This window comes from Cyprinodon tularosa, unplaced genomic scaffold (genome assembly GCF_016077235.1).
Source record: "Cyprinodon tularosa strain WSP-4 unplaced genomic scaffold, ASM1607723v1 ctg1005, whole genome shotgun sequence".
In the NCBI taxonomy this organism is placed as follows: Eukaryota; Metazoa; Chordata; class Actinopteri; order Cyprinodontiformes; family Cyprinodontidae; genus Cyprinodon; species Cyprinodon tularosa.
The window spans coordinates 157,529-175,058 of NW_024037789.1; the positions used below are offsets into that span (position 1 = coordinate 157,529).

General features: G+C 34.9%; 1 protein-coding gene across 1 annotated transcript; it reads left to right on the forward strand.

The window, feature by feature from the left end:
• Positions 1 to 1,368: 1,368 nt before the first annotated feature.
• Positions 1,369 to 16,575, forward strand: LOC119777643 (carbonic anhydrase-like). Its single transcript, XM_038276612.1, has 17 exons — positions 1,369 to 1,509; positions 1,686 to 1,737; positions 1,949 to 1,975; positions 2,075 to 2,257; positions 2,369 to 2,517; positions 2,617 to 2,706; positions 3,679 to 3,745; positions 3,888 to 4,054; positions 5,358 to 5,463; positions 6,655 to 6,684; positions 6,772 to 6,948; positions 8,724 to 8,878; positions 8,964 to 9,053; positions 9,892 to 9,939; positions 10,041 to 10,122; positions 10,218 to 10,381; positions 16,118 to 16,575. Exons 2-17 carry the CDS (start codon positions 1,686 to 1,688, stop codon positions 16,271 to 16,273), a joined length of 1,743 nt encoding a protein of 580 aa, XP_038132540.1. The 5' UTR covers positions 1,369 to 1,509; the 3' UTR covers positions 16,274 to 16,575.
• The last annotated feature ends 955 nt before the right edge of the window (positions 16,576 to 17,530 follow it).

Here is a 17,530-nt window from a genome sequence, read left to right on the forward strand (position 1 = left end):
TCTGTGATTTAATTCACCCCAATGCTCAACTTGGAGAGAAATGTGATGGTGAGGAAACATTTAAATGTTGTGCAAATTTTCAATTTGAATTTAAGCTTGTTAATCTTTATTTTTTTTTTTTTTTACTTTGGGTGATAGGACAGCATATATCTCATGTAAGTTTCAGATTAGACAGTTAATCTATGATTAAAGTTTAAAATAAAGTTAAATGAAAAGTCAGAGAAATTATGATACAATCTGGCTTCAGATCCCCATGTCGGCAAACATATGTGGGCAATTTCCTGTCTCAAAATATCAGAATCAGAACCAAGTTTATTACCGTGTAGGTTTTTTACTTAAAAGAAATTTGACTTGGTATTGATGGTGCAGACAAAATAGATATATATACAGAATACAGAATCTATAGCTATATACAATGTAAAACATTTAATAAACTATATACAATTGACTTTGTGGCTGGGATGCGAGGGATCAGCCAAAATCTTCCCTGCAAGCCTCAGAGTCCTGGAGGCATACAGATCCTGGAGAGATGGAAGATTGCAGCCAAACACTTTCTCTGCAGACCAGACGGCACACTGCAGTATGCCCTTGTCTTGACTTGACACTTACCTAAGGTTTAAACAGAGAGAAACATCGAGAAGAAAGGGATGTGAGCGAATGCTTTAACCTTATAAGATGGTTAGTGCAAGACCATGAGCTCTGAGTAGTGTGGAAATTAATCTTCCTTCGACTTAAATGGAGAAAAATGTGGATTGTGTCAGATGGAGATGAACAGAAAGATTAAGGATTATGGAACCACAAATGTAGCCTATATAACAACTAATAAAAAAATTAAGTTTGATACAATCGTTAAACCTTAAAACAGATGGTCAATGGCAGAAGAAGACCCCTGGTGGTCTTTTTGTTATATCAAACGACGAAACTGGGAGAAAAGAATTATACAGGATCATCTGTATTGTGTCAGTTATAAAAAAAAATAAAACTGGTATGAAGAGTCTCAAATGTGTTCTGATATTAAGATGGCAGGTTTTCCTTACTACCATCTGAATGTTATACTTATACCACATCCTGCCAAAGTTCTAGAGATGACCGTGATGATCCATTTATGACCACAAGGTATAATCTGTTTTTTATAAAGGGGCTGAAACACCATTTTTTATTTGGGGTTCAGTTCTGTGGAGAAATAACAAAAACCCATCTTGACCTCAGGACTGTTCTGTAGTTGAAATATGAATGCAAATTAGAACAGATAATTTTTGTTCTAAATAGATCTATTTAGAAAACAGTTGTTCGTGTTTCCTGCATCAGGGTTCAGTGTTTTGTACACAAGGTAGGCCCCTCCTAGACGAGCACTGTCCATATATTTATCATGACCTTTTTTAGAGCAGTTTTCACCCTTTCTTTTTTGTTGATAAAAGACCCTTTTCTAATGGATGCTAGTTTTTGAGCTGACATATTCCTTTTATTCACTTTGAAGACACCTTGTTGTGTTAGGATCTTCAAACTAAGGTTAGTGAAATACTTCAGGATCTAAAAAATGTGAGAACCCCCCCCCCCCAAAAAAAATAGGATAAAATGTTTGGTGCATTTTGGTTAAAACTGAGAGGAGATGGATAAAACATGCTTGCCTCTAAATCACACGTTTGCTAATTATTTCTCATCAAAATATTATTCTCCCCTTGAAGATGTATCTTCTCAGGTTGATGCTATGTCTGACTTTGGTGGCTCTAGTAAAACGTAAGTATTTTTGGAAATATTTCTTAGGAATATTACATCCGTTTGTGTTCTTGTCTTTCTTTAACTTCATATAAATTGTATGATGATTGAGCAGACGCGGGAGCACTTCCGTTACATGTGGAGTTTAGTTTTAGTTATTAATAAAGAGTAATGTATATAATTCAGTTCAACACAGATATTGATATTTATGTCTTCTATGTTCCTGCTTTAGCCAGTGAATGGTGCTATACTGGTTGTGGTAAGTAAACAATGGTTTCTGCTTTTTTTTGTAAATATACATAGTGATACATACTTCTGTGTTCTTTTGCAGCACTAAATGTATCACTGTCTTCCACAGATCACTCACCTTCCAAATGGAAAGATTTAAAAGGATCTGAATGTAAGGTTGAAAATCCTCGCCAATCTCCTATCGATATTGTCACAAGCAAGGTTACCATTGACCAAAACCTGAACAATTTCACCTTCGTCAATTTCTCCTATAAGTACGCCATCGAGAATATCACATATAATGGACACTCAGGTACTCCTCGCAATACTAAAATATAAAAGTCTCAAAATTATTCAAACAACAATTATATATTATATAAATTATATAAATACTATATACATTTTTCCTCACTCTTTGTCTTAGTGCAATGCAACATGGTAGAGAACACACCAGAAGTGAGTGGAGGTGGACTTGATGGTCAATATTCGGTGCTCCAGTTTCACTTCCACTGGGGTACAGAAACTGATGGAGGTTCAGAGCACACAGTAGATGACCATAGATTCAAAATGGAGGTAAGGTTCTGCAAAATTTTCAGTATTGTTCTGTTTATTTTTTTGTTGTTGTTGCTTTCTTTCATTCCATCATTGCATTTGCACTGTTTTCATCCGTAGATGCACATCGTCACTGCAAAAAAAAATATGACGAAACAAGAGATAAATAATCATCCAGATGGACTTGCTGTTCTTGGTTTTTTTATAGAGGTATGTGACAAACTTTCTCCAGCAATCTATAATCACAAATTTGAAAGCTCCTAATCTAACAACAGAAATATTTATATAGGCATGAAATATAAAATTTATGCTGGCACATCTGATGATTTGACTCCTTTGAAACCAATGGCATACATAGTTCTGTGATATTTCTGCTGTATTTGAGAAAATTTGTCTTAATAATTTGTATTATAAATAGTGTTGTATTGAAGACCACACTAACCAAATCGAAGGAGTACCGAGACCAAGACATTGTCGTGTCCTTTACAGGGTTGGTCTTTCCTTGTTCTTGGCCTGGGAGGGTCCCAGCCTTATCTCGGTACTCCTTGTTCTTGGTTGGTATGACCTTGACTACAACACAAATTTTCAAAAGACAATCTGTGGGTTTCAGGTCTATCTGATGTCAATTAAAGTCAGCAAGAGTTAGAATTTGCCCATTTGCTTAAGATGTTGGGAGGCACTCGGCATTGCACAGAGATCCAGGATATGCTAGGCCATGAGAACTGATTACATAAAGCTCTCTTCACACTATTATCAAAGTTTAGCTACTTACTCTGTAGAAAAGTGCTAACCAATGCGTTATATGACACTAGGAATTTATTGACCTGCAACATTCTGCGTACATACTGTAGCTCTTTGTTGTAAAACTACTAACGGTTAACTGTGGGAGAAAAAATATTTCAGAATGGGACTTATGGCACAGGAGGAATCGAATCATGGTGCCAGGCTAAAAGTCTGCATGCCTAGGTCCTTATTCTGCACTGCATACAGATACACACTTCCCAAAGTCAGCCCTGAGTCAATATGACATACACTCGCTTCAAGTTCATCATGTAAAAACACAGCTTTTTAAATATGCACAGAAAGAAATATAAATTTAGTATTTACACTTTTTTTTACTCTAGAGAGAGGCTAAGAAAAACATTTCAATCTATAAATCTTACACTAATTGATCTATTTCAGGAAAATGAAGACAAAGCCATATCTGAGCCATGGCAAATGCTTACATCCTACTTGGAAAACATTAAACGTAAGGATGATTCCTTTGTTGCACTGTTCCACTTTGTGCCCAGATGTGTCTATTTAGATTAGGATATTTATCTGACATTCTACGTGTTTAAACTCTCATTAACATGAGATAATCATCTGATTTCCTTTAAATTTTACAAAAGAGGGCTCTACAGTGAAACTAAACCACACAATCTCTATCGATGATCTAATCGGGGATGTGGACCGTTCAAAGTACTATCGATACAATGGATCTTTGACTACACCAAACTGCAGTGAGATTGTTGTGTGGACGGTTTTTCATGAGCCGATCTTAGTCCACAAAGATCTGGTAAGTCCCCTTCTCAGCCAACACAGAGGGCACATTCTATATGAACCTGCACTTGTGTAAGTTTGGAGACAACATGCTGGACGGGTCTTATCTTAGCAGGATGGATTCATATCTATCAATTGATCCGGATCCAAGTCATTCCAAGCAGCTGAACCTGTATCTGACCTCTAGTGACAACATCTTTTATATAAGCAGCTACTGATGCATTTAAGCACATACCTGGTAGGCCCTGGCAGACATCCTGGTGTCTACCAGCGTCTGCTTTAATTGTTCTGTTTAACAAACAGGCTGCATTTTTTTTTTTTTTTTTTTGTTGGCTGTATAAACATATAAACACATTGTGCACTCCACATGTGAATCGAAAAGAGAAACTCAAAACAAATATAGAAGTATCTGAATGTTGCAATATGATAAACTTTTTAATCTAATCCACTTGACATCCAACTCACTTGATGAGCTGCTCACGTTTCAGCCTCTGGTATTTGCTTGATAGTTTCATTGTGCCGCAGGTGCGTGGCCACAGCTGTTAAAATCTTGCTGATTAATGTGGTGCTATTGAACTCTTTTTTATATTATTTCTTTATTTTCTAAGATCAAATATACATGTATATTTTTATTCAGAATAAAGCATAGCATCATTATAGCTTTTAAACAACAACTTCCCATTGTTTGCCCTTATCAATTCATCTTTTGATAAACTTTTTTAAAACTGAAAATAAACTTTATCTCAGTGGCTACATTTATGTGATGGAGATATAACCCGGCTCTAAGTAATATGCCTTATAAGTACACTTGTGTCCATTGGCTTAAGTAAGTGCAAAAAAAAAACATAAAAACTACTTAGAAAGCCCTTATATACAGTCGGTATTTTGAGAAGCTAAGTGACACGAGGAGCAATGTTTATTTTGCCACCACCTACAGTGAAATAAAAGGTAAGGGAGGTCAAAAAAAAAGTTTCCATAGCTCACTGTAAGAAAAAAATGCTGCAATTTATTTTAGATGGAAATTATAATAGTGTATTTCATTAAAGGTTTGATAAAGGTATTTGTAAAAACTGGAGAGCCCAATGGCCTGAGTTTGAATTGTCAGTAATAAAGACAAACCAACACAACACTAAATTCTGAAAAGCAGCATCAAGCAAATGCAATAGTTTAAAGAGCTGTGGAGTTTGTAGTTCTGATGGGTTTCTAAAAGCTCTACTGTAAATAAAGGCTGACATAACCTCCTTGCAAGGGTTTAAAGACTGATATTTGCTACCATAAATCACTACCGAAACTATGACGAAGTAAACTTGTTTTTTCAGCTTAACCTTTTTCCCAAAAAGACAAGCCTCACAAATAACTACCGACCTGTACAACCTCATCATCATCGACATATCACTGCCTCCCCTGGAACGCCTCTTCCTGAAGGTGAGTCAGCTGACTTACATGTAAGGTGAGAAGGTTACAGTCACAAGTATGTTCTTTAATTATCGAACATTGCAACACATAAAAAAATAAATAAAAAATCATTCGTATTTGGTATAGTGTTGGGAAATAAACACATCGCCAGCATGTAAAGGAAATTATTAGTGGCAGTATTACATTATGCAACATTACGTGGAAGGAGATTTTTCAATATGTGTGTGACCCTTTAATAAACAGATGTGGCTAAAAATCTAAAGATGAAATCAGAGGCCTCAATCAAACATACACTTTGTTCAATTGTTCCACTAAGAACAGGTATCTTGTTTTAAAGGTGTTATGCTAAAATATAGAAATCAAGAAAAATAAGGGAGCAAAAAGAAAGAATCGTGAAAGGCTGCAACCACTCGTTAAAGCTAAGCTGAAAAGGCAGCAGCCGCCAATATTGTTCTTCCAAAGAAAAGCTTAATTAAAAAATGTCCTTACCTTCTTACCAGTTTGACTGTTGCAGGGGAGAAATGAGATAAGCAGAACGGCAACTTCCTCTTCATGTGAACGTACAGCGTAGTCAGCTGTACGTCTGAATTCTTAGTAAAGCAGAAGTAAAGAACCTGTAAAAGTCTGCTTCCATAAATCCTTTGCTGACCATACATGAAGAAAACTGTTGTAGTTTTGGTTACTTTTCAAGTTAAGGGTAAAAACATTTTAAATGCTTCCACAGTTTTGCTCTCATTGGGGGCTGTGTACCAGATTGTTACACAACAAAACAAACATTAGTTACAGGGAAGTGTTTCAACCTTTTGATAAAAAGTGGTTTGCTTAGAGCCTTGATATTGGCTATCACAGTGTTTCTAAAGACTTCTAGGCCTTGTTGTTACCAATAGCTTCAACAACACACATTAATAGATATTTATAATTGGCTCTTGCAGTGCATGGAAATTGTAAAAGGTATCAATACTCTCATCAAACTTTAAATAATATTGAATGATGACTGTTTTTAAATGCTTTAGTAGATCAACATCTAATTTTATTGGGTTAAAGACATATTTTCCAAAAAGATAAAATGTTTAAAAAGATTGACTCCTTATGCTCAGAAAATGGTGTCATAACGTGAAGCTTACCAAGCAGTTTTTGTATTTGTTTTATAATAGTTTAAGCTCAATTTGCACATTAAATATGTGTTCTTTTCATCTTTAGGTCATAAGTGGTGCTATGATGACCACTGTGGTATGTAGCAGCTACTTCAGACGTATTCTTAAACTGTTATCCTTTGCAGACAGACATTTTGATTCTTTTGAAATGTTCTAACTGCAGATCACACCCCAGCTCATTGGTCTGCGCTGCCTGGGTCCCACTGTGATGGTGAAAGCCAGTCCCCCATTGACATTGAAACTTCCAGCGTTACTGAGGACGAGAGCCTCGGTTCCTTTGATTTTACTCATTTTGATGACAAACAGGCAATAAAGTCTATCACCAATACAGGCCACACAGGTTTGGACCTTCTTTGTTTGTGTTTATTGCAGATGTAGATAATAATATAAGTAAATTAGATAGTTTAGGTTTTTATAAAGTGTGTTTTAAAAGTGATTAATATTGAGTATATCACTACTGAAGTGTTGATGTTTTATAAAAATCCAAAGTAGTTGGACCCTTGGCTGAAGCTACATGCTAGTTCAAGAGAGGAAAAAACAAAACAGACTCCTACATTCTTAAAATAAATCCAGTCTAAAAAATATCAAAGGTATTTATATAAACACTACTTTATAAATCTATAAACAATTGTAATGGGTGATTGTTCACCTGGAAGATTATAGTTACATACATGTAAAATAAAAGTAGGAGGCATTTCACCACAAAAGATATTCCTGTGTGATGTGGTGGTCTACTGAACAGATTAACTGTCTGTCCGAAAATTAAAGTGTTAAAAAAAATAATGAAAGTAAAATTAAGATTGAATAAAACACTTCAGATTTTAACTTTCAGGGTTTCTAATCAGAACAGCTTTACATTTTTTCCTTTTCAAATCTAGTTTCACACAGGAAGAGTATTAGTGGTGCACTGCCTCTTACCCTTAGACCCAATCCCAAACCGGCCCCTAATCACTAACCCTCCATTTACGTGTTCCAGCGGAGGGTCCACCTTATTAACTGCCTTCCCAAACCCCGTACTGGGTAGGGCCAGTGGACCATTCGCCCTTAAATAGCGAGTCTGCCACAGTTGCAGGCTTGCTGGAATTCAGCAACAGGTGTAACAGAGGGCTGATCTACACCATGTAGAGTGTTGATTTTATGTACACATGTTGATTTTATGTACACATGTTGATTTTATGTACACGTGTTGATTTTATGTACACATGTTGATTTTATGCATACACATGCATATTTTTATCCTGTGCGGGCAGTGCTTTTATTTTATTTTATTACTTTTATTTATTTTAGTTATTTTATCTTTTTGTGCAGCACTTTGGAAACCTCGTGTTTATTTAAACCGTGCTATATAAATAAAGTGGATTGGATTGGATTGGATTGGCGGAGGAAACACGTTCCCCCAAATGTAAATTACGCTGGTTTGCTGCATGTTTGTCACACTGACAGAAAACAATTACAAGTTAGTATATGAAAAAAAAGTTACTAATTCCAAAATGGAATCTCCTCTTTGAAATAGTTTTATTTAACCATATACATTTGTTTTTTAGAAAGTGGAGAATGTTTGGTATAAATGTCACTCTGCACGACAGAGCTACAGTTACGCACATGGGGTGCCTCTATGTTTTCATAGCAACGCCTGCTTTCCTTTTTCCATTCCAGGGAAGAAGCCTTCCCGTTCTTGTTTATACCCTTACCATCTTCAATCTAGGCGCTTTCCACAGCTGCCAGCATGACTTCATTGGGAGTGACACTTGATAGTTAAGGGTTAGTCCTTAGAGGGTGGATTGGGATTCAGCTTTAGTCCCTGCTGATAGCATTATCAGCTTCTTTGTAAATGACCCCTCATTTATAACAAAAATAGATTTGTAAAATAGTGTTTGCATATTCACAACTTTTATCAGATGGTAGAGGTCAGCTTCGGTTATAACCCCTCGCAGACTGCCCTACACATTAGCCTACAAATTCAACTTCTCTAGATTTGCTAGATTTAGAGCTTGGATTAGTTATTATAAGATTAGTTATGTGCTGATGATAACATTAGGAAAAATTTATAGAAATTAACATTAAAATCTTGCAAACCTTTAAGTTACTGCATTAGATGTTCTTTTAATCTTTCAGTGAAGTGCATACTAAAGGATGGTGCAGTGGAAGTGTCAGGAGGGGGGTTGGAACATGTCTACTCAACTCTTCAGTTCCACTTTCACTGGGGCACAGAATCAGCCGATTCTAAGGGCTCAGAGCACACTGTGGATTCAAAAAGATACCCAATGGAGGTAAGGTGTAGGCCATGATGTTCTACAATCAAACCAGAATCTATTATATGAACGTTTTATGTAATGAATGGCTTATTTCATCCAGATGCACATAGTAAACAAGAGGAAGGATTTAACACTGGAAGAGGCAGTAGGGACTGCTGATGGCCTGGCAGTGCTGGGTTTCTTTATTGAGGTAACGTCAACACAATAACTGTGACATGTAAGGCCTATTTGAACAGGTAAAGGAGCTCTAGTTGCGTTTTCTATAGCTTATTAGGGCTTATCACATTGGACATTTAGATTGAGCTTTATTTTTGGTTGCTAGTTGTAAAGAAGAAATGTACCAATACTGACCTGACAGAAATGTCAATTTGAAGGCCTACACTGCAAAAAATATAAATTTGTCAGTTTCTCTTAACATAAGTGCATTTTTCTTGAATTGAGCAGGTAAGTGAGACAATTGAATAAGCCAATTTACTTATTTGACGTGCATAATATCTAATTATCTTATTTTAGGTATAAAAGGCTAATTCCATTGGCAATTCTTCTTATTTTCTATTCAAATTAATGGAAAATATACATATTTTAAGACATTTTTACTCATTAGGGTGACAGCTTGTGCACAAAATAGTGGGACAACACCGTACCTGCCTTGTATACAGCACGTAGCATTCTCTTTTGTTATCTGATTTCCAGTATGTTTCATGCCTTTGGCAGAGTTTGCAGATAAAGATTGCAGTTACGGGAAGAGGAAACTGCATCTTTATTCTAAATTAAGATTCATTTTAAATAGTTTTAAATCAAGATTTAAATTAAAATCCATTAAGAAAAATAAGAAGACCATTTTAGGAAAGTCATTATTAAGGCCAAGTCAATTCTTTTCTTTTACATTTTTTTAATAGGGATAAAATGGATACAGTTTTTTCAAAGCTAGCTCACAAAACACAAGAATGTTTTATTTTAAAAAAAAGTGAAGAATTTTTTTTTCTGCTTCATGCTAGAAATTTAGTTGTTTTTATTTCCATTTTCAGCCCACAAACTCTGGCAAAAGTGACTCCCACTCACCTCCACCTGGCGCAGTGAGTCTTTAGTTGTATTTTTTCTATATTAAAAATCCTCATGTATGAGAATCACAATGCATAAAACCTTGAATAATTATTCTGCACATCTTTATGTGTAGGAGGAGCCCGACACAGGTTCAGAGCATGACATGAAAGCCTGGAAAACGCTGACCGATTACCTGTCAGCTATCAAGAACATCAGTGAGTGAGCGTCTTCCTTGTTATGACACAGGAACAAAAGAACCACAGTATGAGCATTTATCCACCCATCTTCTGCATGTTTTACTTTAACACAGGTTCAGAAGTTGAGGTCACAAATGAGATCTCTATCGATGACTTGCTTGGCCACGTAAACCGTGAATCATATTTTCGCTACAGTGGCTCCCTCACCACGCCTTTGTGCAACGAAGCAGTGGTTTGGACTGTCTTTAAAGAATCAATTAAAGTGGATCATGAACTGGTATGTTTCACTCATTAGCATTTGGCACCTCAAACACAAATATAGATACAAGGTTTTAGTAGTCAACACCAATCTTACTCATTTAAAGATATTTTTATAAAAATTTGACCTCTGACATATTGCCGATAAATGTCTGGGCTAAACCCTAATTTTTAGAGAGTTATTAGCCTCCGTTTATCCACCTCATTTTAAATATCTGAGCATGGGTGCTATGTAGGGTTAAATATGTGTGGATCTTTTTTAGGCACTTGATTACATTTTTTTGTGTTTTGACAATATGTTGGAAAATACATAAATCATCATTATACTTCATTAACTAGTTGAAAGATATATCTCTTAATCGATGTTTTGATCCACAGCCATCTGTAAAGTTAACAATTAAAGTACCAGCTGCCCTATTTTATTTAAACCAAGCCATTCACTTTAAATTAGCAATAAACACAATTTAGCTTAACGAAATGACAAAAGAGGCATTTTCATGTTATGGACTAATAATAATAATAAGTAGAAGAAGAAGATTGATTCCTCCTGTGAAATTCAGACTGACATCACATAGCCCCAATTCACAACATGTCATCTCAAGGCACTTTACAATTCAACCAGATTATACAGTCAAATTGATTCATTTGATTGCATTAAGTCATTGACTCGAAGGCAATCCCTCAAAATGAGCATGCTTGTAGCGACAGTGGAGAGGAAAAACTCCCTTTTAACAGGAAGAAAGCTCCAGCAGAACCAGACTCAGTGTGAGCAGCAATCTGCCAAGACCAACTGGGGTTCAAGGAGACAGAAGCAGACATGCAGAAAGAAGCAGCAAAAAAGCAACTGTAACCCTTTATTGCATTGATATCTTTTTAATTGTGTTTTGATATACATTTTGTGATCTATTGCTTCTTTCGTCTTTTTCGTCAGATATCAGTTTCAATTTTAGAATATGAAAAGAATTGTCAAAAGAAGAACACCCTGAATGTATGTGAGGATCCCGGTGTGCAGCTCACAGTCCAACCTGGCTTGATTAAACATTTTGTTAGTTTGGTCACCGGCTGCCTGCTTCACATAACAGTGACGTGAGGATCATTGCTGGCCAAACTTTATCATTTAACCCACATGTCACAACACAATTGTAGCATTACAACGAATTGAATCAACATAGCAGCACAAGTCTAACAGGATCGTAACGGCAACAAAAACAAAGATTTGACATCATGATATTCTCACCAGTCCATGAGGAGAACAGCTAGCTCCCCGTCAAACTAGAGCTGTTTCTACTCTCCAAGTGCTCTCCATCCTAAACTTCTTTGACAGAGACGGCAGTTTTTCTTTGGCAATAATGACTCCTGATTGTCTTAAGGTGAACGTGTTGATCCACTGGATGCACCGTATTCCATTTTGTCTGTTCATATGCATGTATGTGCACGCGTGGCCGGCCCAGCTATGTAAACAAGAGACTCAAAAACAACACAGAGAGATTGAATGTGAAATGTGACAATAGTTTATCTGAAAAGATACCTTTATTTCTTCACAAAACTATGTCATAAATCACTTTTTTATCTAAAATAATGATATCTTGCTTATTGCTTCTTTAAATCTATTATATGCATCGTTCTTTTAAGGAGTTAATGTATGTGCAGCAATTACAATGATGTTCAATGTGCATTTATTCATCGGAGGAAATTTTTGCAAACACAAGAAGACGACAATTTTCACCATTTAATACCAATGGGTTAATAGGATTAAATTGTGTGCAAACATCTTGTAAAATTATTTTAAATTCTAATTATGTTTTTTTACCTCGTCGAGCAAAACTGAGAATTTAAAAAATAGGAAAACATGATTTTCTTTATACAGATAAAAAGTTTGACTATTTTGATCCAGCTATTTCCCTCAGCTGCTCAGGGATCGCCACCCCAAGTCAGTGCAGCCTACAAACCCTCAGCAGAGGTTGCAAGTCAGATTCCCGTCCTAATTCATTTCCAGAGTCCTCAGTATTAAAGAAACAAAATTACCCTTCTAAACGAAAAAGGGACTTTGGAAAACATAATGCATTTCTGCTTTATAGAAATGCACCTGTTCTGTGAAGGCCTCAGATGTTTTTCAGACATAATTAGTAATCAAAAAGAATGCTGAAGACCAAGGAAAACAGCAGGCAGTTCATGGATAAACAACAGAGACAGGGAAGCTTATCAGAGTTAATGGATGGAGCCACATACTGAAAGAAGATCTGTTAAAGTAGATTTCACATTGGAACAGAGGTTTTCCCTTCAGTTGGACATATAACATAGTTACCGTACAGTCAGAGGTAAGAAATAGTTCAGCTGTAAGATAATTGATGTGTTAGTATTACCCAGCCAAAATACAGAAAATATATATAGATTTTGTTAAAAATTTGTGGCAAGACCTGAACATTTCTGGGAGGTGGAAACAAATCTGACTGAGACAGAGTTATTTTTCTACTAGGATTGGGTTAAAAAACAACAACAGCAACAAATGCTTCATTGATGTGTACACTGGTAGAAACATAAAATGAAGCATTAGTGTTTACACTAACATTAACAAGCTGCAATGACAGCTTTAAATCTTAAGTTTGTAAAACTTGAAAAAAACTATAATCCATGTGGATTGAATAAGTGCACTTTGAATGATATCCCATCAAATGACTTATAATGTTAAAAGCATTATTGTAAATCCCTTTTAAACCTTTTTTGAAGATATCCACTCATACATGGCATTTGAAATACGAAGCTCAGAGGCTCTGCAAAATAAACCTGAGGAACTGCATGAAGAAAATGCTGAGTGACGCCTGACAGCCTGATTTATGTGAGGCTTAATGGAATGTGCGAGCGTAGCATAGCTAATCTTATGTGATGACTAACTATTTAGCTATTTAAACAAAAGGCACAGTTTATCAGCCGCAAAATGTCGGCGTCAGTAAAGGATGCTGGCGGCAGCCCTATCGCATATGAGGCATTGTCAAGAGCAGGATTAGCGAATTAGGTAAAAACTGATATAGATCATAGAGTGCAAAATTAAAAAAACACCCTTTTTGACAATTCATGAGTTTAATGATTTGCTTTACATTTTCACAAGTAAATTTACAGAATATTTAGACCCTCAAAATGGAACTTAACATCTTCCTCTTAACGTGTTGTCCCTAAATGAATGCATAGATCCAAATTGGTGGGCCCTTCTGCTTTTAGTTAAATTATAGTAATCTGTTTAATCAGTTCGTCTCTGTGAGATCTTATCGTTACCGAGCAATAGGACAAAACCCATCTGGCTGAAAATAATCTAATCTTGTGTATGATCTATAAGCAATGACGCGGCGGCAACCTCTCTGCATGTTGATATCTCTTTTGTTAGATTTTTCCAGGTACAGCACATGAACACGCGCTTGATCTTATCTTCATTTCTTTCTTTCAGGGAGGGATGATTCAGACCGCAAATGAAGCGACTTTATCTTCAAAGATTTATGCGTTTGGATAGAAGTTCAGTTATCAAAACATAATACAGAGGTGGAAATCAGTGTTAAACGCAATGAATATATATATTTCTAATGAACCTATTGATATTTACAATAGATGTTAGTAATAACTAGATAATTTAAAACCAATTTCTACCTGTAGTGTAATATGTAGTGATGACTAAATTACTGAAAATAATTAAATACTTGTTGGTAAAGACAACTTAAAGATATCTCCTATGTGAGGAAACTATGCTTAAAAGTTTTGAGTTCTCCTTTATTGACTCTGGTCTTCAGCTCTTTGCAGATTTCCAATGGTAACCATGTATTACCTGCAGCGTTGGGACTAACAGCAGTGGAGGAAGTACTCAAAAGTAGTACTTGAGTGAAAGTATTGATACTCATGGTCAAATCTTACTTAACTACAAGTAAAGGTTTCTCAGTCAAACATCTAATCAAGTTAAAGTATTAAAGTAACCACTTTTGAAAAGACTTCAGCATTCAAAAGTACATGCATTTAAAAGTATTCAAGCATACATGGTAATTTGTAAGTTTTCCACAAGACAAATTGAATTTTGTAATATTAGTACATTTCTGTTTAAATGTCAGAGTAATTTTAAAGAAACTTGTAACTTTTAGAAACCCCTTGATTGATTTATGCGTAGAACCATTTGCTACAGATTCTGCAGCACCTGTGAAGAAATTCAGCATAAAAATGCCACAAAAAATAAATAGGGAGTTATTTTGATTATTATTTCTTATTCAAAAACCAATCAAAAAGAGTTTCTCACATTTGTGAAACGTCATGCAAATCTCTAAAACAGTGATGTCCAGATTCACTGCTAAGGCTGTTATCCTCCATGTTGAAATTCAATTTTCAGAAAGAAAAACAGAAACAGCAAAGATAAGCTCAGACAAAAGTAACAAGTAACTAGTAGCTTCCTCGAAATCTAGTGGTGTAGAAAGTACAATATTTGACTTTAAAATGTAGTGAGTGAAAGCCATAAGTACCTGCTTTACTTAGGTAAAGATACTGAAAAAAGTACTTACCAAGGTAAGGCTTCTTTGTTTAATTATATTCCAAAGTATACATTTTATTTTTGTTAAATTGGTCGAAAAGTATTATTTTTCACCTTCATACCTATTTTATAGCCAACTGAAGGCTGACAAAAAATAAATTCCCAAAAATCTTATTTACCTTTATTATAAGGAACATCATCACATCTACACAATAGTATTGCAACTCACTTGTCAAACCACACAAGTCAAAACAGTGCAGATTATTGTTAAATTAGTTATTGAATTTATTAATTAATACCAACCACTTTATATTCCATAATTTAACATCTAGTATAATTTAAAATTCCATTAACAGGAAAATTTGAAAGATTCTTAAAAACTTTAGATCATAAACAGTAACTGCCTAGTTTCTTTTGCTAGTAACTAGTTACTAACTCAGTTATTTATTTTATGAAGTAAATATTAACCAGAACTAGTTACTTTTTTAAGTAACTTGTCTAACTCTGGTGACCTGGACATTCTGGTAACTTAATTTACTCTAAGATTCTCAAGCTGAGTTTAATGTTTAGCAAACAAATCCATAATTGTTTCATCCCAACAGTCTTGTCCTGATAACTTTTATCTTTTCATGCTTACTGATATCTGACAGTATGATATTCTGGAAAACAGTCTTTTACCATTAAATAAAATTTGAGGGTCATGTACATTTCAACTTTAGACATTATGTGTGCAATGAGACAATACAATCCATACGACACTTAATTTAAAGAGCATGCTTTTATTTCAACCGTGTTTTACAGTGAGTGTGCTGAAGTGGCATACATCATTATTTTTATGACAAAACTTCTGCAAGAGATTCAGAAGCTCCTGGCCACCTGTTTTGATTATTTTAAATTCTATATCCCTGTTCTGATGGGAGCACCTGTAAGAATTGTTCAACTACAAGATAATGCTCACTGGAATATTCAGAAATGTATAATTACCATAACAACTGCCATCCATTTGAAACAATATTGTTTCAAAGGCATCGGGTGAGTTGTTATTCTTTTCTCATCATGAGAAACATTTGAAAAAGCCATTGATTAGGGCTGAACCATCACTGATGTCTCTTTTAACCAAATGTTTTTTCTATGCCTACTTGCCTGTTCTCCTTTTTGTCTGTTTATGCTGTTTTGTTACAATGTATTAATTTTATATCAAAGTGTAAAACATGTTCAAAATGTAATGTAATGTAAATGTACCTTTAACTCTATCAGATGGCGATGTTCCCGAAACACGCAGGATATCACGACGTCTTCCGGCCCAGGCAGGCTCTTCATTCCAGGAAGGTCCTCACCACGGCTGCGGCTACTGTCCCAGGACCTGTCTTATTTTATCTGCTGTTGTCGTGCCTGTTTGCCCTCTTCAGTTAAGATCTGTTTGTAAAATAGAGTAGAAAACTGTATCTTAAAACAACTACTCTTGAAAGATAATATACTAATAAAACTAAATGTAACGTTATCAGTGATAATGATGTTAGAATAATAATTGTTTTTATGCATCACCTTTATAAAAAGGTGTTCGATCTACAAAGCATTAGAGTTGGGACCTGATTTTAATTCTATATTTTGTTATATCTGCACACCTACAATTTATTTTTATGATTTTGTCATTTGCACGGTAAATAAAAACAGAAATAAATGTTAATAAATGTGAAGATTTTAGACTGTGAAAAGTTTTAAAATAAGCTGACTTTCTTTTATTTTTGTGTCTGTAACTCTGTTTTTCTGATTATACCTTGTGTGTGTGTGTGCGCATGTGTATATATATATATATATATATATATATATATATATATATATATATATATATATATATATATATATATATATTACAACCAGACATGGGGGATATACTTAACAGGAATCACTGAATTCCCTGTTACTTTAATAAGTGCAATGTATTCTTATGACTTATAACCTTTAAATGTGTTCTTTGAAACGTGACTTCTTCCTTTTATTTTGGGTTATAGAACCCATTATTCTCTCAATTCATTGCACAACATATCAGGATGACGCACAGACAGGGAATGTTTTGTTATAATGACAGAACATTTAGGAACATAAGATCCACTGGGACAAAATCTCCATTCTGTATTCTGATATCTGAAACTTTCTAACATAAGTATATTTGACTCTGGATTTACTCCTTTATTAAACCAGATAGTAACAAAGACGAAACAACCTTAAGTCATTGACGCATATTGTCAGCAATTATCAAAAAAGCATTTTAATTATGCAAACAGTAAAAAAAAGAGGCATCAAGTAACAAAGTACCAATACTTGAGTATAAAGTTTGGCTATCTATACTTTATGGGAGTAATTATTTTTAGACAACTTTTTAGTTCTACTCCTTACATCTTAAAAATAGACTCAGTTTTGTTTCATTTCAGCAAATTTTTGAGATGGCCTGTTGGTATTTAAAAAAAAAACATCTAAATAATTTGTTTCATTCAGATAATTAATTTCTTTGTGGTTGGACTCTTATTGTTCCCCACATACCAAAATAAATCGTTTTTCAAGATGATGCAAAGTTAAATTGGACAATGTTGCCATTAGTTATAAAACTGAAGAAAAAAAAAATTCTATATCATCCAGAGTTGTAGAAAAAGTTTTCTTTAATAGGCTAGT

Bases quoted from the DNA above. Each gene is read 5' to 3' on its own strand.
- LOC119777643 (XM_038276612.1), top strand. From the start codon at position 1,686: ATGTATCTTCTCAGGTTGATGCTATGTCTGACTTTGGTGGCTCTAGTA. The intron at 1,976-2,074 runs GTAAGTAAACAA...TGTCTTCCACAG, and splicing joins ATGGTGCTATACTGGTTGTG to ATCACTCACCTTCCAAATGG. The intron at 4,055-5,357 runs GTAAGTCCCCTT...TTGTTTTTTCAG, and splicing joins TCTTAGTCCACAAAGATCTG to CTTAACCTTTTTCCCAAAAA.